This window comes from Balaenoptera acutorostrata, chromosome 2, assembly GCF_949987535.1.
Source record: "Balaenoptera acutorostrata chromosome 2, mBalAcu1.1, whole genome shotgun sequence".
NCBI classification, from domain to species: domain Eukaryota; kingdom Metazoa; phylum Chordata; class Mammalia; order Artiodactyla; family Balaenopteridae; genus Balaenoptera; species Balaenoptera acutorostrata.
Window position 1 is genome coordinate 54,720,674 of NC_080065.1, and position 24,692 is coordinate 54,745,365.

The 24,692-nt window shown below is 36.3% G+C and overlaps 1 protein-coding gene across 2 annotated transcripts in view; it reads right to left on the reverse strand.

Annotated features, from left to right (window-relative positions):
• Positions 1 to 24,692, reverse strand: part of SREK1IP1 (SREK1 interacting protein 1) — a 59,559-nt gene that overhangs the window by 16,949 nt on the left and 17,918 nt on the right. For both annotated transcript variants that reach the window (XM_057540314.1, XM_007176034.3), the window contains exon 3: positions 13,580 to 13,723. In XM_057540314.1, the coding sequence (XP_057396297.1) occupies positions 13,580 to 13,723 (144 nt within the window). The remainder of the gene's footprint in view (positions 1 to 13,579; positions 13,724 to 24,692) is intronic.

A 24,692-nucleotide genomic window follows, 5' to 3' on the forward strand; every position in this document is an offset into this window, starting at 1 on the left:
ATAAAAGATAAACATAAAGTCATTTGTATTTCTATATACTTGTAATGAACATGCAGACAACGAAATAAAAAAAAAACATTTACAATTTTTCCAAAAAAAAAATTATAGGTATAATCCTAAAACTACACAATGCTGAGAAAAGAAATCAAAGATTTAAATAAACAGAGAGACATATTGCATTCATGGGTTGGAATACTCAACACAGTAAAAGTGTCAATTCTCCCCAAATTGATAAACATGCTTAAGGCAATGTCTATCAAAATCCCAGCAAGATTCTTTGTAGATATAAACATTATTCTAAAATTTATATGGAAGGGAAAAGAAACTAGAATAGTTGAAACAATTTTGAAAAAGAAGAATAAAGTAGAAAAAATCAGTCCCTCCAACTTTGAGACTTATTATATAGCTACATTAATCAAGACTGGGTGGCAGGATAGATACATAGATCAATAGAACATTATAGACAGCCCAGAAACAAACCCACACAGATAGGACCAACTTATTTTTGGCAAGAGCACAAAAGCAATTCAATGGAAGAAAGATAGTCTTTCAACAAACAGTGCTGGAACAATTGGTCATTCTTAAGCAAAATACTAAGTGCTCTAAGTTTCACATTTTATACAATAATCAAATCAAATGGATGATGGACCTAATGTAAAATATAAAACTATAAAAACTTTAGAAAAAAGTAAAGGAGACCAAGAGACAGGCAAAGAGTTACACTTGAAACCAAAGCACAATCTATAAGAGGAAAAATTAATAAATTGGACTTTATCAAAATTAAAAACTATTGTTCTGTGAAACACCTATTAAGAGGATGAAAAGAAAAGCTACATATTGGGATAAATATTTGCAAACCAGGCATCTAAAAAAGGACTAGTATCTAGAATATGTAAAGAACTCAACATTCAACACTATGAAATAATGTTTAACATTATTAGCTGTTGGGGAAATATAAATTAAAACTACATTGAGATGTAATTGTACATCATCAAAAAGCTAAGATTTTTAAAAAGCAACAAAATCAAATGCTGGTGAGGATGCAGAGAAATGGGGTCACTCATACATTTTTTGGTAGGGATGTAAAATAGTATAGCCACTCTGGAAAACAGTTTGGCAGTTTGTTAAGAAACTAAACATGAAACTACCATAAAACCCAGCAATTGTACTCTTGGATAATTATCTCATAGAAATAAAGATTTATGTTTACCCAAATCCTGTTGATAGCAGCTTTACTTGTAATAGCCCCAAACTGGAAACAACTCAGATGTCCTTAAATGGGTGAATGCTTAAACTGTGGTATCCATGTCATAGACTACTATTCAACAATAAAAAGGAACAAACTATTTATAAATATACGAACCTGAGTGAATCTCCAGAGAATTATAGCTAGTGAAAAAAATCCAATCTGGAAAAGTATGGTTTCATTTATAAAACATTTTTGAAATTACAGTATTAGAGAAATAGCAACATTTTGGTTGCCAGAGATTAAGTAAGGACAAGAGGAAAGGTATGGCTATAGAAGGGCAATATGAGTGATCCTTGTAGTGTTAGAAATATTGTGTACATTGATTGTATCAAAGTCAATGTCCTGGCTGTGATACTGTAATACAATTTTGGAAGATGAGGGAAACTGGATAAAGGGTACAAGGAATTCTCTGTATTATTTCTTACAGCTGCATATGAATCTACAATTATCTCAAAATAAAAAGTTAAAAAAAAATGAATTGGCCATATATGTATGGTGTTATTCACTTACACTAATCAACTTTTACATCAATACCACATTGTTGGGATTACTTGTAGCTTTACAGAAAGTTCTGAAAGTAGGCTGTGTTAATCTTACCAACTTTAGTTCTTTTTCAGAAAGTAGGCTGTGTTAATCTTACCAACTTTAGTTCTTTTTCAAAGTATTTTGGCTATTCTAGGTTCTTTACATTTCCACGAGAACTTTAGAATTGACTTGTCAGTGTCTAAAACAGCCTGCTTGAATTTGATTGTGATTAGTTTGCATCTATAAATCAAGTTGGAGAGAACTGACATTTTAATTAATTTATTTTTTAAATTTAATTTTTATTTTATATTGATTTACAATGTTGTGTTAGTTTCAGGTGTACAGCAAAGTGATTCAGTTATACATATACATATAGCCATTCTTTTTCAGATTCTTTTCCCATATAGGTTATTACAGAATACTGAGTAGAGTTCCCTGTGCTATACAGTAGGTCCTTGTTGATTATTTATTTTAATATATAGTAGTGTGCATATGTTAGTCCCAAACTCCTAATTTATCTCCCACCCACCTTTCCCCTTTGGTAACCATAAGTATGTTTTCCAGGTCTGTGAGTCTGTTTCTGTTTTGTAAATAAGTTCACCTGTATCATCTTTTTAGATTCCACATATAACTGATACCATATATTTGTCTTTGTCTAACTTATTTCACTTAGTATGATAATCTCTAGGTCCATCCATGTTGCTGCAAATGGCATTATTTCATTCTTTTTTATGGCAGAGTAACACTCCATTGTATATATGTACCACATCTTCTTTATCCATTCCGCTGTCAATGGACATTTAGGCTGTTTCCATGTCTCGGCTATTGTAAATAGTGCTGCAGTGAACACTGGGGTGCATGTATCTTTTCAAATTATATTTTTTTCTGGATATATGCCCAGGAGTGGGACTGCTGGATCATGTGGTAGCTCTAGTTTTAGTTTTTTAAGGAACCTCCATACTATTCTCCATAGTGGCTGTACCAATTTACATTCCCACCAACAGTGTAGGAGCGTTCCCTTTTCTCCACACCTTCTCCAGCATTTATTGTTTGTAGACTTTTTGATGATGGCCATTCTGACTAGTGTGAGGTGATACCTCATTGTAGTTTTGATTTGCATTTCTCTAAAAATTAGTGATGTTGAGCATCTTTTCATGTGCCTGTTGGCCACCTGTATGACTTCTTTGGAGAAATGTCTATTTAGATCTTCTGACCATTTTTTTTTAAATTATTTATTTATTTATTTATTTATTTTTGGCTGTGTTGGGTCTTCGTTTCTGTGCGAGGGCTTTCTCTAGTTGTGGCAAGTGGGGACCACTCTTCATCGCGGTGCGCGGGCCTTTCACTATCGCAGCCTCTCTTGTTGCGGAGCACAGGCTCCAGACGCGCAGGCTCAGTAATTGTGGCTCACGGGCCTAGTTGCTCGGCGGCATGTGGGATCTTCCCAGATCAGGGCTTGAACCCGTGTCCCCTGCATTGGCAGGCGGATTCTCAACCACTGCGCCACCAGGGAAGCCCTTCTGACCATTTTTTGACTGGGTTGTTTTTTTTGATATTGAGCTGCATGAGCTGTTAGTATATTTTGGAGAGTAATCCTTTGTTAGTTGCTTTGTTTGCAAATATTTTCTCCCATTCTGTGGGTTGATTGTCATTTTGTTTATGGTTTCCTTTGCTGTGCAAAAGCATTTAAGTTTAGTTAGGTCCCACTTGTTTATGTTTGTTTTTATTTTCATTACTCTAGGAGGCAGATACAGAAGGATACTGCTACAATTTATGTCAAAGAGTGAGAACTAACTTTTAAAAAGATTGAATCTTCTAGTCCATGAATATGGTATATCTCTAGATTTATTCATTTATTTAATATCCCTCATCAATGTTTTGTATGTTTCAGTCTTGCACATCTTTTGTCAGATTTATCCCTAAGTATTTCATACTTTTAATGTTATTATAATAGGTATTTTTAAAATTTCAATTTCTGATTGTTCACTGCCAGCATACAGAAATACATTGATTTTTTGCCCATTGATTGATCTTGCATCCTACAACTTGGCTAAACGTAGTTATTAGTTCTAGAACTTTTCTTCTAGGCTTTCTATGTAGACGATCAAGTCATCTGCAAATAAAGACAGTTTTTACTCTTCCTTTTCTCATCTGGATGACTTTAATTTCTTTTTCTTGCCTTATTACATGACTAGAATCCCCACTACAATGTTGAAAATAAGTGGTAGGAATGGACATCTTTGATTTGTTCCTTATGTTATGGAAACATTCAGTCTTTTACCATTAAGTATAGTGTAATCTTTCTGTTTTTTATGAACATCCCTTATCAGGCTGATGAAGTTTCCTTCTTTTCCTAGTGTGCTGAAAATTTTTATAAGAAATGGAAGATGGACTTCCTCAAATAACTTTTCTTAAAATATTGGTTTTCTTAAAATACTACAGATTTTCTTCTTTGGTCTGTTAAAGATAGCAAATTACAATGACTTTTGAATGTAAAACAAATACTGTATTCCTGCAATAAACTCCACTTGGTCATACTATATTATCCTTTTTATATATTGTTGGATTTGACTTACTAACATTTTCTTAATTGCTTAGAGTTGCTTAAAATTCCCTTTTGAGAGTCTCTGCTTTCCTTGTAATGTCTTTATCTGGTTTTTTTTTTTTAATTTAAAAATTAAAAAAAAATTTTGACTGAGTTGGGTCTTCGTTGCTGTGTGTGGGCTTTCTCTGGTTGCGGCGAGTGGGGGCTACTCTTCGCTGCAGTGCACGGGCTTCTCATTACAGTGGCTTCTCTTGTTGCAGAGCATGGGCTCTAAGCACGTGGGCTTCAGTAGTTGTGGCATGTGGGCTCAGTAGTTGTGGTGCACGAGCTTAGCTGCTCCGTGGCATGTGGGATCTTCCCTGGGCAGGGCTCGAACCCGTGTCCCTGCATTGGCAGGCGGATTCTTAACCACTGGGCCACCAGGGAAGCCCCTCTTTATCTGGTTTTGTTATTAGGGTAATGCTGGTCTTATAAGTTGTGTTGGAAAGTATCCCCTCTTTAATTTTTTAAAGATTTTATGTAGAAGTGGTATTACTTCTCCTTTAAATGTTTGGCAGAATTCATGAGAAGCCATTCAGCCATGGCATTTTCTTTGCTGAAAGTTTTAAAACATTTAACTTCTGTAATAGATGCGGACCACTCAGTTTACCTATTTCTTCTTGAAAGAGTTTTGGTAGTTTGTATCTTTCAAGTAATTTGTCCAGTTTATCTAAGTTGTCCAATTTATTGGCATAAGGTTATTCATAATATTCTATTTTAGCATCTGTGTAATCTGTAGTGTTGTTACTTCGTTCATTTTTGATACTGGTAATTTATGACTTTTTTTTTAAACCCAGTCAGTTTGGATAGTGAATTTTCAATTTTATAGATCTTTTCAAAGAACTAGCTCTTGATTTCACTGATTTTTCTCTATTGTTTCTCTATTTTCCATTTCACTGATTTCACCTCTGATCTTTATTATGTCCTTTCTTCTGCTTACTTCAGGTTTCATTTGCTCTTCTTTTTCGAGTTTAAGGTAGAAGTTGAAGTCATAAATTTGAGATATTTCTTCTCTTCTAATACAGGCATGGAGTGCCGTAAATTTGCCTCTAAGTACTGCTTTAGGGACATCTCATAAATGTTATGTTGTATTTTTATTTCATACAGTTGAAAAATACTTTCTTATTTCCTTTGGCTCTTTTTTTTTTCTTTGACCCAATGGGACATTTAGAAGTGTGTTAGGCTACAATTACTTGGAAATTTTCCAAGAAGCTACCTGTTATCGATTTCTAATTTAATTTCCTTGTGGCTAGAGAAGATACTTTGCATGACTTGAACACTCAAATTTATTGAGATTTGTTTTATAGCACAGAATAAGGTCTATCTTGGTAGATGTTCTGTGTGCACTGAGGAAAAAAAAAAACTGTGTATTCTGCTGTTGTTGAGTGAGGTGTTCTATAAATGTTAAATAGGACAAGTTGGTTGACAGTGTCATTCAGGTATACTTTATCCTTTCTGATTTACTGCCTACTTGTTCCAACAATTACTGAATTGTAATGAAATCTCCGACTATAAATGTAGATTTCTTTTATCCACAAGGAACTTCCCTGGTAGTTCTATCAGAGTTTGCTTCATATATTTCAAATTTTGTTACTAGGTATAGAATACTAGTGTTGGTATTCTATGTTCTCTTGACAGACCCTTTCATCATTATGAAAGAAAAAAAAAACCTTCTTTATCCCTTGTAATATTCTTAGTTTTGAAATCTACTTGATTTGATCTTAAAATAGTCACTTTCACTTTCTCTTGAAGAGCTGTCTTTTTTTGCTGTTGTTGTTTTATAGCTACCATACGTTTAGAAGAACTACTGTTAGTATGTTAAAAAAAAAGTTATGGGAAATTAAACAAATAAAACGAGCTCTGGGAATAATTTCCTCTTCCATTTAGGAATGACGGATAAGGAATCCACTGACTAGATTATATAGAGAAATTAGCTCTAGAGTTCAGGAATTTTTTTTCCTGGTCATTTACCCTAGGAACTAGCAGTAGTGATAATAAGAGGATATGAGAATTCAAGCACTGAAGACAAAAGTTTACTTTTGATAGTTTACTGTTTCTATACTATCACTATTAAAACAATTTCACTTCTATTTACTGAGGTTCCTCTGAACAGAATGTTGAAATATACACAAGCATAGTAGGGAAAAGAGTTTGAGTTTTTGCAAAATAATAACTTCTTGGAAAATGATACAACCAACCTTTGGAGTACAAAATAGAAGGCAAGAAGGTCCTTGTGTACTTTAGCCCTTAAATTTTGTAATGATAAGCAAGAGTGGTGGTCTCTTGTGTAACACACAGGACTCAAGAGGTTATGATCCAGTCTTTAGAGACAGCTTTAGGATACTATGGCAGACTCATCCTAGCAGCATCAGCAGGTTCAGCTGCTAGATCTTTGTCTGCATATTTGTCACCAGGTTGTAGCTACTCTCACTGCTTTTAAATGCCTGACTAGGCAGTTCCAAACCTACACCCATTAATCTAAATTTCCCATTCCCTCTTGTGTTTTCCAATCAACCACTTAGCAAATATCTTCTGTAGTTATCTTACAATAAAAAGTACATTTGAGGGCTTCCCTGGTGGCGCAGTGGTTGAGAATCTGCCTGCCAATGCAGGGGACACGGGTTCGAGCCCTGGTCCGGGAAGATCCCACATGCCACGGAGCAACTGGGCCCGTGAGCCACAATTGCTGAGCCTGCGCGTCTGGAGCCTGTGCTCCGCAGCAAGAGAGGCCGCGATGGTGAGAGGCCCGCGCACCGCGATGAAGAGTGGTCCCCACTTGCCGCAACTAGAGAAAGCCCTCGCACAGAAACGAAGACTCAACACAGTCATAAATAAATAAATAAATTAAAAAAAAAAAAAAAAAAAAAAAAAGTACATTTGAGCCAAATATAGGCTTTACTCCAATTATCCTGTGGATTCATTTAAGTCCTATCTTTATGAAGCTTGAAACCACCCTTGTAAGTCATTCATTTGAATCTGATTCCAGCAGTTACTAAAGGGATGGAGAGAGATTTATGACAAGATGCAAATACCTGATTTTGGCATTTTCCCCTAGGCAGTTTGCAGTGTAAACCATCTTTAAATAAAATCATGTATGTATTTAACATAAACTCTCCTAAACAAACAAAACAAAAAACCAAACTAAGCCACAAAAGCCCCCAAATTTGTCAAAATACATTTCTGTACTGAACTAAAAGAATACTGTTAAATATTAAGGGATGAGATATCAGGAAAGGACTACCTTCTAATTACAGACAAATTGCTGATTAATATTAAATAACATTAGGTAAATTGAATGAGGGGAAAAAAACATCTATACTCTTGAATTTCTTTGGTCCTTTGTAAATACAGTAAGTCCCCTACATATGAATGAGTTCCATTCCGAGAACACGTTCCTAAGTTCAATTTGTTTGTTAAGTCCAACAAAGTTAGCCTAGGTACCCGACTAACACAATCGGCTATATAGTACTGTACTGTAATAGGTTTATAATACTTTTCACACAAATAATACATAAAAAACAAACAGAAAATAAAGAAAACATTTTTAATCTTACAGTACAGTACCTTGAAAAGTACAGTAGTACAGCACAACAGCTGGCATACAGGGGCTGGCATCAAGCGAAGAGCCAAGAAGAGTTACTGACTGGAAGAGGGAGAGGAGGTGGGAGATGGTAGAGCTGAAGGATCATCAGCAATAGGAGAAGGAGGGCAAGCTGCAATTTCACTCACACCTGACGTTGATGGCACAGGTTCTGGTTCCTTGCCGGATTCAATTCTATCTACTCTCTTGAAAAAATGATCCAGTGATGTCTGGGTAGTAGTTCTTTTTTTCCTCATCATAGATGACACAGTAGCACTGGATTGCATTCTGAACGGCTGCTGCAATCTTCATGTACCGTTCTACGTTTGGGTCCTGAGCCTCAAAAACTAACAGTGCCTCCTCAAATAAAGAAACTCCCTTTGCCATTTCCTGAGTCATGAATCTCTTCCGTTCTTCAGCAGTACCAGCTGCATCACCACTGCTTTTACACTTGCTCCCGGACATCCTAGGCTTGAAATAAAGATACTGCACTACTGTACTCTATACAGCACTGTAAAGTATGCAAAAGCACAACCACTTGTAGAGGATGCATGCATGTGACAATGTATGCCAGACAAGTGAACTAATTTATGTGATTGGACAGGCAAATGCACATTCGCCTCTTTGAAAGTTCACAACTTGAAGGTCTGTAGGGGACTCACTGTACTGTAATATAAACTATTCTTGAGATATTTGCTACTACCACTTACAATTCCAAAAGCAAATTTCTTCAGGAAGTTCAAAGCACAGTCTAAAACCTTAATAATTTTGAAATTGTAGTACCACTAGACAGTAAGCATGTTCATACATACACACACATAACAGTGAGTCAGTAAGAGCTTATTATTCTTGCTTTCATCATTTGATCTTTTTCTTGGTGATATAATTTTCTAAGGCTGCACAGGTCTCAGTATAGTAAGACAATAATGTTTGTTCCCATCCATGTCAAGGCCTGCCCTCACATTTCCTAATTTGCATCAATAATTGATTATGATGTAATAATTTAATCAAAATCGATATATTTGTTATTTAGTCTTTTGTTTTCAATGAATGATATTCAATCAACATTTAAAAATATGAAATATAATAGAAGCAAATATATACAGAAACAAAATAGAAAGCAAAACTTCTACAAAAATAAGTTTTGAGACCCATTTTTTTGTGACATTTCTCTCTTTTCCCTTTTCATGTCTCTATTTCATAACAGCAGGATAACTAATTAGGTAAGTAACTAAAAATTAGTTGTTTTCTCATGGCTCACTATTTTTATTCTATCATTAAAAAAAACAAAAACAAAAAACTTACCATATTCAAGAGTGTTGGTACAAGAGCTCTCTAGCTCTAAGGACCAAGGAAGGATTCAAGGAGCCCCCAGGACTACCTAAAGGATGTAGGTCAAGAACTCACACTCAGTCAGTCAGTAGTTCCTCCTCACCCTTTCAGAGATTCTGAGCAATATCAGCAAGTTATCAGTGGAACTAACAACCACAACCTCTAGGCCCCTTCCTCTGTGTGCTTAGGAACCAATCTATGGTTTATTTGGGTAGGGGTCACTGGGATTCCAGCAGGTGGCCATGAAATAAATATGGACCCCTTCTATAATATTTATTATTGGAATCTCTATGACATACTGGAATGAACACTGTCCTGGGTGGAAGTCATGAGACGGAACACAAATTCTGAGCCCTTAAGTGACTATGGTCAAGCATACCTTTTAAGGAAAAAAAAAGGGAAAAAAGCTAGATTGAGGAAGCCATTCTCAATGTGAGGTTAGGGGAAAGCTGATGCTAATAAGGAAGCTTCACCAACTATACCCTGTCCTGGAGGTTATTATATGTTAACTCCCTCCCCTTTCTCCCAGAGAGGATCTGTCCCAGGTCTTCTGATTGAAAATCACCTCTGGAATAAACCACTATTCATGGTGGGAGTGTACTTTATCCTTCAAGATTGATGTGATAAGGAAAAAAAGGTCAAGAACCAATAGACTGGATGATCTCTAAGGTAGGAGAGCAGCACATTGTAATGAAAATGGTACAGAACTAGCAGGAAAGAAACCTGGATCATGGTGCTGGCTCTACTGTGACCAGCTAGTGACTTTGGAAAGTCACTTGTTCTCATTTTCTTTTTCTACAAAACTGGTTTTTAAACTATTTGTTCTAAAGATTCTTACTAATTCTAAAGTTTTATGCATCTATTTAAAAAAAAACAGAGCAGTATAGATGAATGGGGTAGAAAGTGTCCTTGTGGAATTAAGGGTCTTAGGCTTTCTGTCCTAGTATCTTTTGTTGTGTTCCTATGTGGCTGGGCTGCTCTCTATTCTGGTGCAGCTGTCTTTCTGGGTTCTTTCTTTATTAGCATCCTACAAATTTCTCTACTTATCTTTTCTATTTCCTACATTCCTTGTTTACCTTTTTTCAGTCTATTCCCGTACTTTGGTAGAACACTTATTCCAGGGCTTTTCTAAGAAAGGGTAAGTGAGAGGCAAATTGTTTTCGGAGACTTTGAATGTCTGACAATGTCTTTATTCTACTTTCACACTTGGTTGATAATTTCGTTGGGTATATCATTCTAATTTGGATATAATTTTTCTTCAAAAATTTGAAAGCATTATCCATATTCTACTAGCTTCCAGTATTGCCTTAGAGAAGTATGAAACTATTCTGACTCCTGATCCTTCACCTGTGTCCTGTTTTATCCTCAACTCTGGAAGTCTGGATTATATCTTTTTGTTTCCTATGATATGACGTTTCATAATGGTGTGCCTTTGTGTGGGTCTGCTTTTACCGCTGTGCCTGGTACGTGTTGAACCTTTTCATCTGGAAACTAATTCTTCAGTTCTTGAAAAACTTTTGTTTTCTTTTTCTGGGACTCATTTGAATGAAGTATTTCCTAGAATGACCCTTCAATTGTTCTATCTTTTTTCTCTCTTTTTGCTCTTCTTATTTTTCTTCAACTTTATCTTCCAACTCTATCAAGTTTTCCATGTATGATTCTTTTTTAATTTTCAAAAGTTCTTTTGTTGTTTTTGTTCTTCTTTACAGTATCTTATTCATGTTTCATGTGTGGTGTATCTTAACTTTCTATGAAACTAAATACTAATGATTTCTGTTTTCTCCCTGTACAGACTCTGTATTTTTCAAGTTGATTTTTTCTGGTTTTTGTTTTGGTATCTATATTTCATGTGAGACTCTTTCCTCAGAAATTTAGTGCTCCTCATTGTCTAAAAAGCTGACTGGAAGCTTTTAGCAAGCAAAGCTTGAAAATCTGGACTTCACTGATAATCTGGTGAGGCCTTGTCTTTGAAGAATCCCTAATGTCAGTATCCTTATTTCATTCTTCTTAGACTGGTCAGATTTCCCAGAGATGTATCTTCAAATCTTCTGCCTGGGTGATATATGTCTGGGAACCAAATAGGTGAAGATGGCTAGAAGGCTCTCACCATTCTGTATCTAACCTTTAACTTAACTATTTTCATTTGTGTTTGGTGTGTCCCAGTTTAAAGACCGTTTGTCTTACCTGTCTAGAAAATAGACCTGTGGCAGTCTGCTGAGGCAACAGGGCTTCACAGAGTAGGGAAAGGGAACAGAACATATAACTACTTCACGTACCCAAGGATACTCATTATCAAGACTTTAGGGGGGTTTACAGTGTATAATCAGGTTACTTCTCAGTTTTCCACACTGTTAAAGGGTTGAGCTCTCTTAAAGTGTTCAGTCCATTATCACTAACCCATCTGCTTTTCAGCAAAATTTTTTGACTCTTATTTTCTTTGTCCTTGTGAGTTTATGTCTTTAAAAATTTCTTCTACTACTATTTTAGTGTTGTTTCAGTAGGGAGCAAAAGTAAATATATATCTTTATTTATGTATAAAGATCCTGCGGCATGCGGGATCTTAGTTCCCCGACCAGGGATTGAACCCGTGCCCCCTGTAGTGGAAGCATAGATTCTTAACCACTGGACTGCCAGGGAAGTCCCAAAAGTAAATATTTATATTCAAGCAGCTATCTTTACCCTTAAGTTGTATATACTCATATTTACTGTTACTCTTGTTTGCTTTCTTTGGAACACTATCCCTCTTCTGCCTTCTCAGCTTGTCCTAGTACCCTGGCATTTGACTTTTTCACTTACCTTCACTGGATATAATATGGAAAGGTTAAAATTTTTTTAAGCATTTACTGTTCTCTGATGATCTAAAACAAGTTTAACCTTTTTTGTATCTCTCTCATGCCATGCCTAAACCCATATACAAATAAGTTCCATTTTGCTTCTGTGTGACAACTACCATGTAACATTTTGTAGTTTACAAAATATTTTCACATACAGCATCACATTTTATCTCTAAAAACCCCATTGCAAGGATAGGTTATTTTATACACAAGATGGGAAACAAATGGTTAAACAGTGGTCTGAAATCTGTTTTCTTTTTGAGGGGAAAGGAGAATGCCCCAGGAAAGAAAGAAGGTAACTTGGTCAAATCTCTTCATCAACATGCTAATGACAGACCTCCTGGAAATAAATTATTTGCTAGCCAGAGAATCCTTTTTTGTGGGGGGAGGAGGGGTGTGGCTTAAATAACAGAAATTTATTTCCTCACTGTTCTGAAAGCTAGAAGTCCATGATCAAGCTGTTTGGCAAGAGAATCCTTATTTATAAACTGCTTATAGCAGGATGTCTAAGATTGTTTATGGCAAATAATCCTGGAATCTAGGGATTTATGGGGCACAAATCCATAATCCCTGGAAAATGTAACTATGGGCATAAAATTGAGATGCTTCATGACCAAAAAGACTTTCTTTCATGTAAGTAATGTAGAAACCATTTATGTTAACCTTGGCCAGAGTGGGTACCTGGGAAATTATACTATAGTCCTGGAACTCTTGCTGCTTTGCCTATGCCTCATGATCACTTGTATACTTGAAATTACAGTTGACCCTTGAACAACGCAGGGGTTAGGGATGTTGCCCCTCTGTGCTGTCCAAAGTCCAAGTGTAACTCATAGTTGCCCTCCATATATGCAGTTTCTCCATATCCATGGCTCCACAGCTGCGGATTCCACCAACCGCAGCTTATAAAGTATTGCAGTATGTATTACCGAAAAAAATCTGCGTAAAAGTGGACCCATGCAGTTCAAACCCATGTTGTTCAAGGGTCAACGGTATTAGTAAAGCTTGATACTGCTAAGACCTCTGATATGAATGAGTGTGATTTGACAATACAATCCTTTGTGTTATCCCACAAGGAAACTGAAGTTCAGAGCAGTTAAGTGATTTGCTAAAAGTCACATACTAAAAAGTAGCCAAATAGGAATAGAAACCAAATCTTAAATCAGACTCTTTGTACCATGTGATACATCCCAGTAAGATGGAAAAACAAAAAACAAAACAAAACACAATAAAACCTGTGTTGGGGAATCAGAAATAGACTTGCCTGTTGGTTCTATCACTGACCAACTGTTTGACTTTGGGCAAATTACTTACAATGTTCAGAGCCTATTTCCTTACCTATGCAGTACTTCTTACATAAGAGGCAAAAGATATCTTAATGACAAATATAATAGAACAATAGATAAACATGACATAATATAGCAGAACATTTAGAAACATTTTTAAAGGATGGAGGGGGAAAAAAAAGTATTGCTTACTTTTTTCTTGTAATGCTTGCAGTTTATTCAGTTCTTCATTTTCTTCATCACTCTCTTCACTACTTGTGCTGCTGACATCCAAAACTATGTCCCTTTTGGGGTCTACTCGGAGAAAATTGCGGCATTCAAAAGTCAGGTGACCAGCTAAGTAAAACAAACAAAAAAACATGAATGACAAAACTATAGATACATTATACTTTTTGCTGTGTTTGTTCACTAAGCAACAAGTTACAATTTTAGTAATATAACGTTTAGTTTTAACTTTTATTCAGTGGGTGGTAGTTTGCTTTACCTGAATGAAATATTCAGAGGACTTTTTCTTTTCTTCAACAGGGCTTCTAATTCAATAAGCATGCTTTTTGGTTACTTCTTATGGATTTCAGGATATTGAATTAATGTACTTAGTATGTACTAAAGAAAATATTCTCAACGTTGGATTTTATGTTTTATTCCTTTTCCATATACTTTTTTGCTTCTCAGCTTGACTACTATACTTATGCAATTACACAGCTGTCACCTAATTAAAGATGCCATAATAACATAATTGAACATGTTCTTCAAAAGAACACCTAAGATTCTAATTCTGACATCATTCAGTCCTTAAAGATTCTCCCTATAAGAAAACTACAACAGGGCTTCCCTGGTGGCGCAGTGGTTAACAATCCGCCTGCCAATGCAGGGTACACGGGTTCGAGCCCTGGTCCGGGAAGATCCCACATGCCACGGAGCAACTAAGCCCGTGCGCCACAACTACTGAGCCCACACTCTAGAGCCCATGAGCCACAACTACTGAAGCCCGTGCGCTTAGAGCCTGTGCTCTGCAACAATTGAAGCCACTGCAATGACATACCCGCGCACAGCAACGAACAGTAGCCCCCGCTCACTGCAACTAGAGAAAGCCCGCGTGCAGCAAGGAAGACCCAATGCAGCCAAAAATAAATTTAAAAAAAAAACTACAACAGTTATCTACTTATTGCATGATGCAATTAAAAAATCAAATATTATTGAATACAAACACCAGAAAAGTACAGGAGATAAAATCACTAATAATACGTAAGTGCTTATCACCCACATGTTAACATTTTGTTTTATTTACTTAATTTTTTTTTAAAGTGAAAAACTGCATGTGTGTGTGCACACACACATACACAAAGTTGGAGAGCTTGCACCATCCCCTGGAACCCTGCCCCAATCCCATTCCATTCTCTCTTCAGAAGTTGGTATACTGAAGTTGGTGTCTTATCTTTTCAAAACAGAATATTGTATTTTTATTATTTTTTAACATAAACTCAATTATACTTACCTATCGTTCTGTAACTTGTTTCTGTCATTCAGTATTATGTTTTGTGATTTATCTATGTTAACATAAGTAGATATAATTATCTCATTTTATCTGATGAATAATGTCCCATTATATAAAAATATATTTACCCTTTCTACTACTGATAGGATCTTAGGTTGCTTCTAGTATTTTGCTATTATAAATAATGCTGAAATGCGTAGCTATACACGTCTCTCTGTGCACACATGGCACAGCTTCTCTAAGGCAGTAGCTTTTGAATTCTTTTGACTAGGGCTGACCGATGGTAAAAAATAACAATGCAACCAAGTATATTCATATATACATTCATATACATATACACACTAACCCACAAAAATTAAAACAAAAATTACATGAAGCATTATGACATGTGATATTCAAAAAAAATCAATGCTGATAGAAACCACATAATTGATTTCACAACCCACTAATGATTCACTACAACCCTGGACTAGAATTTATTTCTAGTTCTCTTAATTAAGGGTGAAGACTTTTGGAAGACCTAGATTTATACAAGAGCATCTCCTAGTAGGGTACCAATCTTGGGCGGGGCCCTGAGCCTTGCCTTTATTCCCTGCACCCTGCCAACACATGACAGTAGAAGTTCAAGAACCTTGGGTTCAGCAAATACCCTCAAGACTTAACCTCCTAGAGGTTCTGCTTTCCTTTGGTTGCTGGCCTCTAAGGATTCTTTAATTCTTTATTTTCTTCTAGCACACTAATATATCTAATATGTATTGCATATTTCATACAAGTTTCTTAGTTGTTTACAGAAGGGTCCAGTCTGCCATACTGCTGGAACCAAGTTTTCTCTATTGTGATTTCTTTCAAATGAATCATTCAGAAGCGTTCTTTTTAGTTTCCAAACATATGGAGCTTTCAGACTATGCTCTTGTTGATTTCTAAATTTATTACACTGTTATCAGAGAGTGAAGTCTGTATGACATCAGTTTTTTAGTATTTGCTGAGATTTCTTTTATGGCCTATCATGTAGTAAATTTAGGGAAAAACTTGATATGTATTTTAAAAGAATATACATCACTATTTGTTGATGTCTATTTTGTTGTTCAAATCTCCATCTTACTTTTTTGTGTAATAACTTCTGATAGTATAATTTTAAGTACCTTTATCACTATAGATTTGTCAATTTCTCCATTATTATTAGTTGAATCATATGAAGTTGCAACTTTTGTGAGTAAAACAGCTGATTATCAACAATATTCAACCTAATATCTATTTGCTCTTTTTTCCCCATCCCTTTATTTTAAAATTTTCTATGCAGTTTTTAGTTTTCTAAGTAGTTTCACTAATAATGACATGTAGCTGGACTTATTTTTTTAATTTAATTTGATACCAGACCAATTTTTCCTGTTAATTTCTTAGCTTCGACAAATAGTTCCTGCCTCACTGGGGGCAGTATAAATTCACTCCTCATACCTACTCAAGGTATAAGCTTGGGTTGCCAATTCTCGATTATTCCTTTTCTTCTAATTATTATTTTATAGGAACTTAAACACAGTAAACTTTCTCATCACTTTCCCTAGACAGTATATGGAATTTTTCTAATTCCTGCTTTACTGCTTTTTTGAGCAATTTGGCTTTAAACAAGAGCCTCCACTCTGGCCATGCTGCCATCCAACAGGGGTCTAAAGCTTCATTCCGTATCCCATAAAAGTCTACTCAGTAGGCCCGTGGACCTCATTGTTTTCAGCTATCATTCCCTGCTCTAGCTTTGAGCTCCTTTTCCTTTCCAACACCTGGGGATTTCCCTTTTATTCTTTTGAGCTTGGTTATTTTTATTTTTGTTGTTACTCTATTTTTCTCCAGTATCTCTCTGTTTTTGGAGCAGAAAGGAGGACTTTCTATGTTGCTTCAGCTTGCCATTCTGATCAGAACTCCTGATGATACAATTTTTCCTTTACTTAATCTAGCTTTGCATCCAAACACCTTATATTGTAATAAATATTTCATATAAATAAAATACTTAATAACCACACTGGCAGCAGTCTCTGTCTCACACCCATTTCAGCCTTACTTCAATGAAACTGACCCTAAACTGATAATAAGACAAGTTGTTTGTGAAGCTACAAATAAATTTTCCTTTTTTTTTTAAATTGGGGAATAAGTGAACAAACTTAGAAAATTATTCCAAAATATAGTTCTTGTTACCTCTTTTCTACATAGACTCTCAGGAGACAATGAGCAGAAAATTCTTTAAAAAAGAAAAAAAAACAACAGGCCGTGGACCTGCCTGGACATGGTGACTTCCAGCAGGTCCGGCCTCAGCCACATTCTCCAGCCAGCAGCTCCCAACCCCACCCACACCCACACCCCCCGGGGCCAACATCCTCTCCATGTTTGTTTGTTTGTTTATTTATTAGTTATTTTTTTTGGCTGCATTGGTTCTTTGTTGCTGTGCACAGGCTTTCTCTAGTTGTGGCGAGCGGGGGCTACTCTTTGTGGTGATGCGCGGGCTTCTCATTGCAGTGGCTTCTCTTGTTGCAGAGCACGGGCTCTAGGTGCGTGGGCTTCAGTAGTTGTGGCACGTGGGCTCAGTAGTTGTGGCACACGAGCTTAGTTGCTCCACAGCATGTGGAATCTTCCTGGACCAGGGATCAAACCCGTGTCCCCTGCATTGGGAGGTGGATTCTTAACCACTGCACCACCAGGGAAGTCCTGAGGAGAAAATTCTTAGATGACCAGAAACTTAAATTTTGACCACAGATATGTAGAGACATTTCAAGTTATAACATTTTAGTAGCTGAATGTAAAAAGTAATGTGGCTTTTTCAGAAATGGAAAAGCCAATCCTTAAATTCATACAAAAATGTAAGGGACCCTGAACAGCCAAAACAATCTTGAAAAAGAATAAAGGTGGAAGACTCACATTTCCTGATTTCAAAACTTACCACAAAGCTATAGTAATCAAAACAGGGTGATAGTGTCATAAGGATAGTCATATAGACCAATGGAATAGAATTTAGAGTCCAGAAATACACCCATACATATATAGCCAATTGCTTTTTGACGAGAGTGTCAAGTTTATTCAGTGGGGAAAGAACAGTCTCTTCAAGAGATGGTGCTGGGACAACAGGATTTCCACATGCAAACACATGAAGTTGAACTCCTCACCTCACATCATACGCAAAAACTGACTCAAAATGGATTAAAGACCACAACAATATAAGAGCTAAAACCATAAAACTCTTAGAAGAAAGCATGGGGTAAATCTTCTTTAACTTGGATTTGGCAATGGATTCTTACATATAAAACACCAACAGCACAAGTAACAAAAGATAAAACCGATAAGTTGGATTTCATCAAAATTTAAAACATTTGTGCAAAGAAATTATTATGAAAGTGAAAAGACAACCTACAGAATGGAAGAAAAGATTTGTAAATTATATATCTGATAGGGTTAACTATTTAGTATATATACAATTCCCGCAACTCAAGAACAAAAAGACAACTCAATTAAAACATGGGCAAAGAAATTGAATAGACATTTCTCCAAAGAAGATATACAAATGGCCAGTAAGACCATGAAAAGATACCCAACATCATTAGTCTTTAGAGAAATGCAAATGAAAACCATGAGATATCACTTCACATCTATTAAGATGGCTACAATTTTAAAAAAAGAAAAGAGAAAGGAAAGTAAGCGTTGGCAAGAATGTGGAGAAACTGGCACTCTTGTACATTTCTGGAGGGAATATAAAATGATGGAGCTGCTGTGGAAAACAGTTTGGCAACTCCTCAAGAAGCTGCACACAGATGACCCAGCATTCCACTCCTAGGTATATACCCAAAAGAATCGAAAACGAGGACTCAAACAGACACTTACACAACAAAATTCATTGCCCATTAATCACAATAGCCAAAAGGTAAAAATAACCCGTGTCTATCAATAGATGAATGGATAAAGAAAATGTGGTGTATTCATACAATGAAATATCATTCAGCCATAAAGAGGAATAAAGTTATGATACACACTACAACATGAATGAACTTTAAAAACATTATGCTAAAGGAAATAAGCCAGACACAAAAAGACAAATACTATAAGATTCGACTTACATGAAATATCTAAAATGGCCAAATTCATAGAGATAGAAAGTAGATTAGAGGTTACCAGGGTCTGGGGGAAGGGAGGAGCAGGGAGGTACTGCTTAAGGTTTATAGAGTTTCTGTTTGGGGTGATGGAAAAGTTTTGTAATAGATAGTGGCGATGGTTGTACAACATTGTGAATGTAATTAATGCCACTGAATTGTATACTTAAAAATGGTTAAAATGGCAAATTATGTTATATGTATTTTACCACAATTTTTTTTCAATTTTATTTATTTTCTTATACAGCAAGTTCTTATTTGTTATTCATGTTATACATATCAGTGTATATATTCCAATCTCAACCACCCAATTCATCCCACCCCCCACCCCACACCTCCCCTGCCTCTTTCCCCCCTTGGTGTCCATACATTTGTTCTCTACATCTGTGTCTCAATTTCTGCCCTGAAAACCGGTTCATCTGTACAATTTTTCTAGGTTCCACATATATGTGTTAATCTACGATATTTGTTTTTCTCTATCTGACTTACTTCACTCTGTATGACAGCCTCTACATCCATCCACGTCACTACAAATGACCCAATTTCGTTCCTTTTTATGGCTGAGTAATATTCCATTGCATATATGTACCACATCTTCTTTATCCATTCATCTGTTGATGGGCATTTAGGTTGCTTCCGTGACCTGGCTATTGTAAATAGTGCTGCAATGAACATTGGGGTGCATGTGTCTTTTTGAATGATGGTTTTCTCTAGGTATATGCCCAGTAGTGGGATTGCTGGGTCATGTGGTAATTCTATTTTTAGTTTTTTAAAGCACCTCCATACTGTTCTCCACAGTGGCTGTATCAATTTACATTCCCACCAACAGTGCAAGAGGGTTCCCTTTTCTCCACACCCTCTTCAGCATTTGTTGTTTGTACATTTTCTGATGATGTCCATTCTAACTGGTGTGAGGTGATACCTCATTGTAGTTTTGATTTGCATTTCTCTAATAATTAGTGACGTTGAGCAGCTTTTCATGTGCTTCTTGGCCATCTGTATGTCTTCTTTGGAGAAATGTCTATTTAGGTCTTCTGCCCAGTTTTGGATTGCATTGTTTTTTTAATACTGAGCTGCATGAGCTGTTTATATATTTTGGAGATTAATCCTTTGTCTGTTGATTCGTTTGCAAATATTATCTCCATTCTGAGGGTTGTCTTTTCATCTTGTTTCTAGTTTCCTTTGCTTTGCAAAAGCTTTAAAGTTTCATTAGGTCCCATTTGTTTATTTTTGTTTTTATTTCCATTTCTCTAGGAGGTGGATCAAAAAGATCTTGCTGTGATTTATGTCAAAGAGTGTTCTTCCTATGTTTTCCTCTAAGAGTTTTATAGTGTCCAGTTTTACATTTAGTCCTCTAATCCATTTTGAGTTTATTCTTGTGTATGGTGTTAGGGAGTGTTCTAATTTCATTCTTTTACATGTAGCTGTCCAATTTTCCCAGCACCACTTATTGAAGACACTGTCTTTTCTCCATTGTATATCCTTGCCTCTTTTGTCATAGACTAGTTGACCGTAGGTGTGTGGGTTTATCTCTGGGCTTTCTATCCTGTTCCATTGATCTCTGTTTCTGTTTTTGTGCCAGTACCATATTGTCTTGATTACTGTAGCTTTGTAGTATAGTCTGAAGTCAGGCAGTCTGATTCCTCCAGCTCCGTTTTTTTTTTTTTTTTCCCCTTCAAGATTGCTTTGGCTATTCAGGGTCTTTTGTGTCTCCAAACAAATTTTAAGATTTTTTTGTTCTAGTTCTGTAAAAAATGGCATTGGTAATTTGATAGGGATCGTATTGAATCTGTAGATTGCTTGGGGTAGTATAGTCATTTTCACAATATTGATTCTTCCAATCCAAGAACATGGTATATCTCTCCATCTGTTGGTATCATCTTTAATTTCTTTCATCAGTGTCATAGTTTTCTGCCTACAGGTCTTGTCTCCCTTGGTAGGTTTATTCCTAGGTATTTTATTCTTTTTGTTGCAGTGGTAAATGGGAGTGTTTCCTTAATTTCTCTTTCAGATTTTTCATTAGTGTATAGGAATGCAAGAGATTTCTGTGCATTAGTTTTGTATCCTGCAATTTTGATTAGCTCTAGTAGTTTCCTGGTGGCATCTTTAGGATTCTCTATGTACAGTATCATTTCATCTGCAAACAGTGACAAGTTTTACTTCTTCTTTTCCAATTTGGATTCCTTTTATTTCTTTTTCTTCTCTGATTGCCGTGGCTAAGACTTCCAAAACTATGTTGAATAATAGTGGTCAGAGTGGACATCCTTGTCTTGCTCCTGATCTCAGAGGAAATGCTTTCAGTTTTCCACCATTAAGAAGGATGTTTGCTGTGGGTTTGTCGTATATGGCCCTTATTATGTTGAGGTAGGTTCCCTCTATGCCCACTTTCTGGAGAGTTTTTATCATAAATGGGTGTTGAATTTTGTCAAAATCTTTTCCTGCATCTACTGAGATGATCATATGGTTTTTATTCTTCAATTTGTTAATATGGTGTATCACATTGATTGATTTGCATATATTGAAGAAGCCTTGCATCCCTGGGATAAATCCCACTTGATCATGGTGGGTGATCCTTTTAATGTGTTGTTGGATTATGTTTGGTAGTATTTTGTTGAGGATTCTTGCATCTCTATTCATCAGTGATATTGGTCTGTAATTTTCTTTTTTTGTAGTATCTTTATCTGGTTTTGGTATCAGGGTGATGGTGGCCTCATAGAATGAGTTTGGGAGTGTTCCTTCCTCTGCAATTTTTTGGAAGAGTTTGAGAAGGATGGGTGTTAGCTCTTCTCTAAATGTTTGATAGAATTCACCTGTGAAGCCATCTGGTCCTGGACTTTTGCTTGTTGGAAGATTTTTAATCACAGTTTCAATTTCATTACTTGTGATTGGTCTGTTCATATTTTCTATTTCTTCCTGGTTCAGCCTTGGAAGGTTATACCTTTCTAATAATTTGTCCATTTCTTCCAGGTTGTCCATTTTATTGGCATAGAGTTGCTTGTAGTAGTCTCTTAGGATGCTTTGTATTTCTGTGGTGTCTGTTGTAACTTCTCCTTTTTCATTTCTAATTTTACTGATTTGAGTCCTCTCCCTTTTTCTTGGTGAGTCTGGCTAATGGTTTATCAATTTTGTTTATCTTCTCAAAGAACCAGCTTTTAGTTTTATTGATCTGTCCTATTGTTTTCTTTGTTTCTATTTCATTTATTTCTGCTCTGATCTTTATGATTTCTTTCTTTCTACTAACTTTGGGTTTTGTTTATTCTTCTTTCTCTAGTCCCTTTAGGTGTAAGGTTAGATTGTTTATTTGAGATTTTTCTTGTTTCTTGAGGTAGGCTTGTATTGCTATAAACTTCCCTCTTAGAACTGCTTTTTCTGCATCCCATGGGTTTTGGATCGTCGTGTTTTCATTGTCATTTGTTTCTAGGTATTTTTTGATTTCCTCTTTGATTTCTTCAGTGATCTCCTAGTTATTTAGTAACATATTGTTTAGCCTCATGTGTTTGTGTTTTTTATGTTTTTTTCCCTGTAATTGATTTCTAATCTCATAGCGTTGTGGTCAGAAAAGATGCTTGATATGATTTCAATTTTCTTAAATTTACTGAGGCTTGATTTGTGACCCAAAATCTGATCTATCCTGGAGAATGTTCCATGTGCACTTGAGAAGAAACTGTAATCTGCTGTTTTTGGATGGAATGTCCCATAAATATCAATTAAATCTATCTGGTCTATTATGTCATTTAAAGCTTGTGCTTCCTTATTAATTTTCACTTTGGATGATCTGTTCATTGGTGTAAGTGAGGTGTTAAAGTCCCCTACTATTATTGTGTTACTGTCAACTTCCTCTTTTAGAGCTGTTAGCATTTGCCTTATGTATTGAGGTGCTCCTATGTTGGGTGCATATATATTTATAATTGTTATATCTTCTTCTTGGATTGATCCCGTGATCATTATGTAGTGTCCTTCCCTGTCACTTATAACATTCTTTATTTTAAAGTCTATTTTGTCTGATATGAGAATTGCTACTCCAGCTTTATTTTGATTTCCATTTTCATGGAATATCTTTTCCATCCCCTCACTTTCAGTCTGTATGTGTCCCTCGGTCTGAAGTGGGTCTCTTGTAGACAGCATATATATGGGTCTTGTTTCTGTATCCATTCAGCAAGCCTGTCTTTTGGTTGGAGCATTTAATCCACTCACATTTAAGGTAATTCTCGATACGTATGTTCCTATTACCATTTTCTTAATTGTTATGGGTTTGTTTCTGTAGGTCGTTTTCTTCTCTTGTGTTTCCCACTTAGAGAAGTTCCTTTAGCATTTGTTGTAGAGCTGGCTTGGTGGTGCTGAATTCTCTTAGCTTTTGCTTGTCTGTAAAGCTTTTGATTTCTCTGTCGAATCTGAATGAGATCCTTTCCGGGTAGAGTAATCTTGGTTGTAGTTTCCTCCCTTTCATCACTTTAAATATATCATGCCACTCCCTTCTGGCTTGTAGAGTTTCTGCTGAGAAATCAGCTGTTAACCTTATGGGAGTTCCCTTGTATGTTATTTGTCATTTTTCCCTTGTTGCTTTCAATAGTTTTTCTTTGTCTTTAATTTTTGTCAATTTGATTACTATGTGTCTCGGCGTTTTTCTCCTTGGGTTTATCCTGCCTGGAACTCTCTGCATTTCCTGGACTTGGGTGGCTATTTCTTTTCCCATGTTAGGGAAGTTTTAGACTATAATCACTTCAAATATTTTCTTGGGTCCTTTCTCTCTCTCTTCTCCTTCTGGGACCCCTATAATGCAAATGTTGCTGCGTTTAATGTTGTCCCAGAGGTCTCTTAGGCTGTCTTCATTTCTTTTCATTCTTTTTTCTTTATTCTGTTCCATGGCAGTGAATTCCACCATTCTGTCTTTTAGGTCACTTATCTGTTCTTCTGCCTCAGTTACTCTGCTATTGATTCCTTCTAGTGTATTTTCTAGTGTATTTTTCATTTCTGTTATTGTATTGTTCATCTCTGTTTGTTTGTTAATTCTTCTAGGTGTTTGTTCTTTAATTCTTCTAGGTCTTTGTTAAACATTTCTTGCATCTTCTCAATCTTTGCCTCCACTCTTTTTCTGAGGTCCTGGATCATCTTCACTATCATTATTCTGAATTCTTTTTCTGGAAGGTTGCCTATCTCCACTTCATTTAGTTGTTTTTCTGGGGTTTTATCTTGTTCCTTCATCTGGTACATAGCCCTCTACCTTTTCAACTTGTCTATGTTTCTGTGACTGTGGTCTTTGTTCCACAGGCTGCAGGATTGTAGTTCTTCTTGCTTCTGCTGTCTTCCCTCTGGTGGATGAGGCTATCTAAGAGGCTTGTACAAGTTTCCTGATGGGAGGGACTGGTGGTGGGTAGAGCTGGCTGTTGCTCTGGTGGGCAGAGCTCAGTAAAACTGTAATCTGCTTGTCTGCTGATGGGTGGGGCTGGGTTCCCTCCCTGTTGGTTGTTTGGCCTGAGGCAACCCAACACTGGAGCCTACCGGGCTCTTTGGTGGGGCTAATGGCAGGTTCTGGGAGGGCTAATGCCAAGGAGTACTTCCCAGAACTTCTGCTGCCAGTGTCCTTGTCCTCATGATGAGACACAGCCACTCCCCGCCTCTGCAGGAGACCTTCCACCACTAGCAGGTAGGTCTGGTTCAGTCTTCTATGGGGTCACTGCTCCTT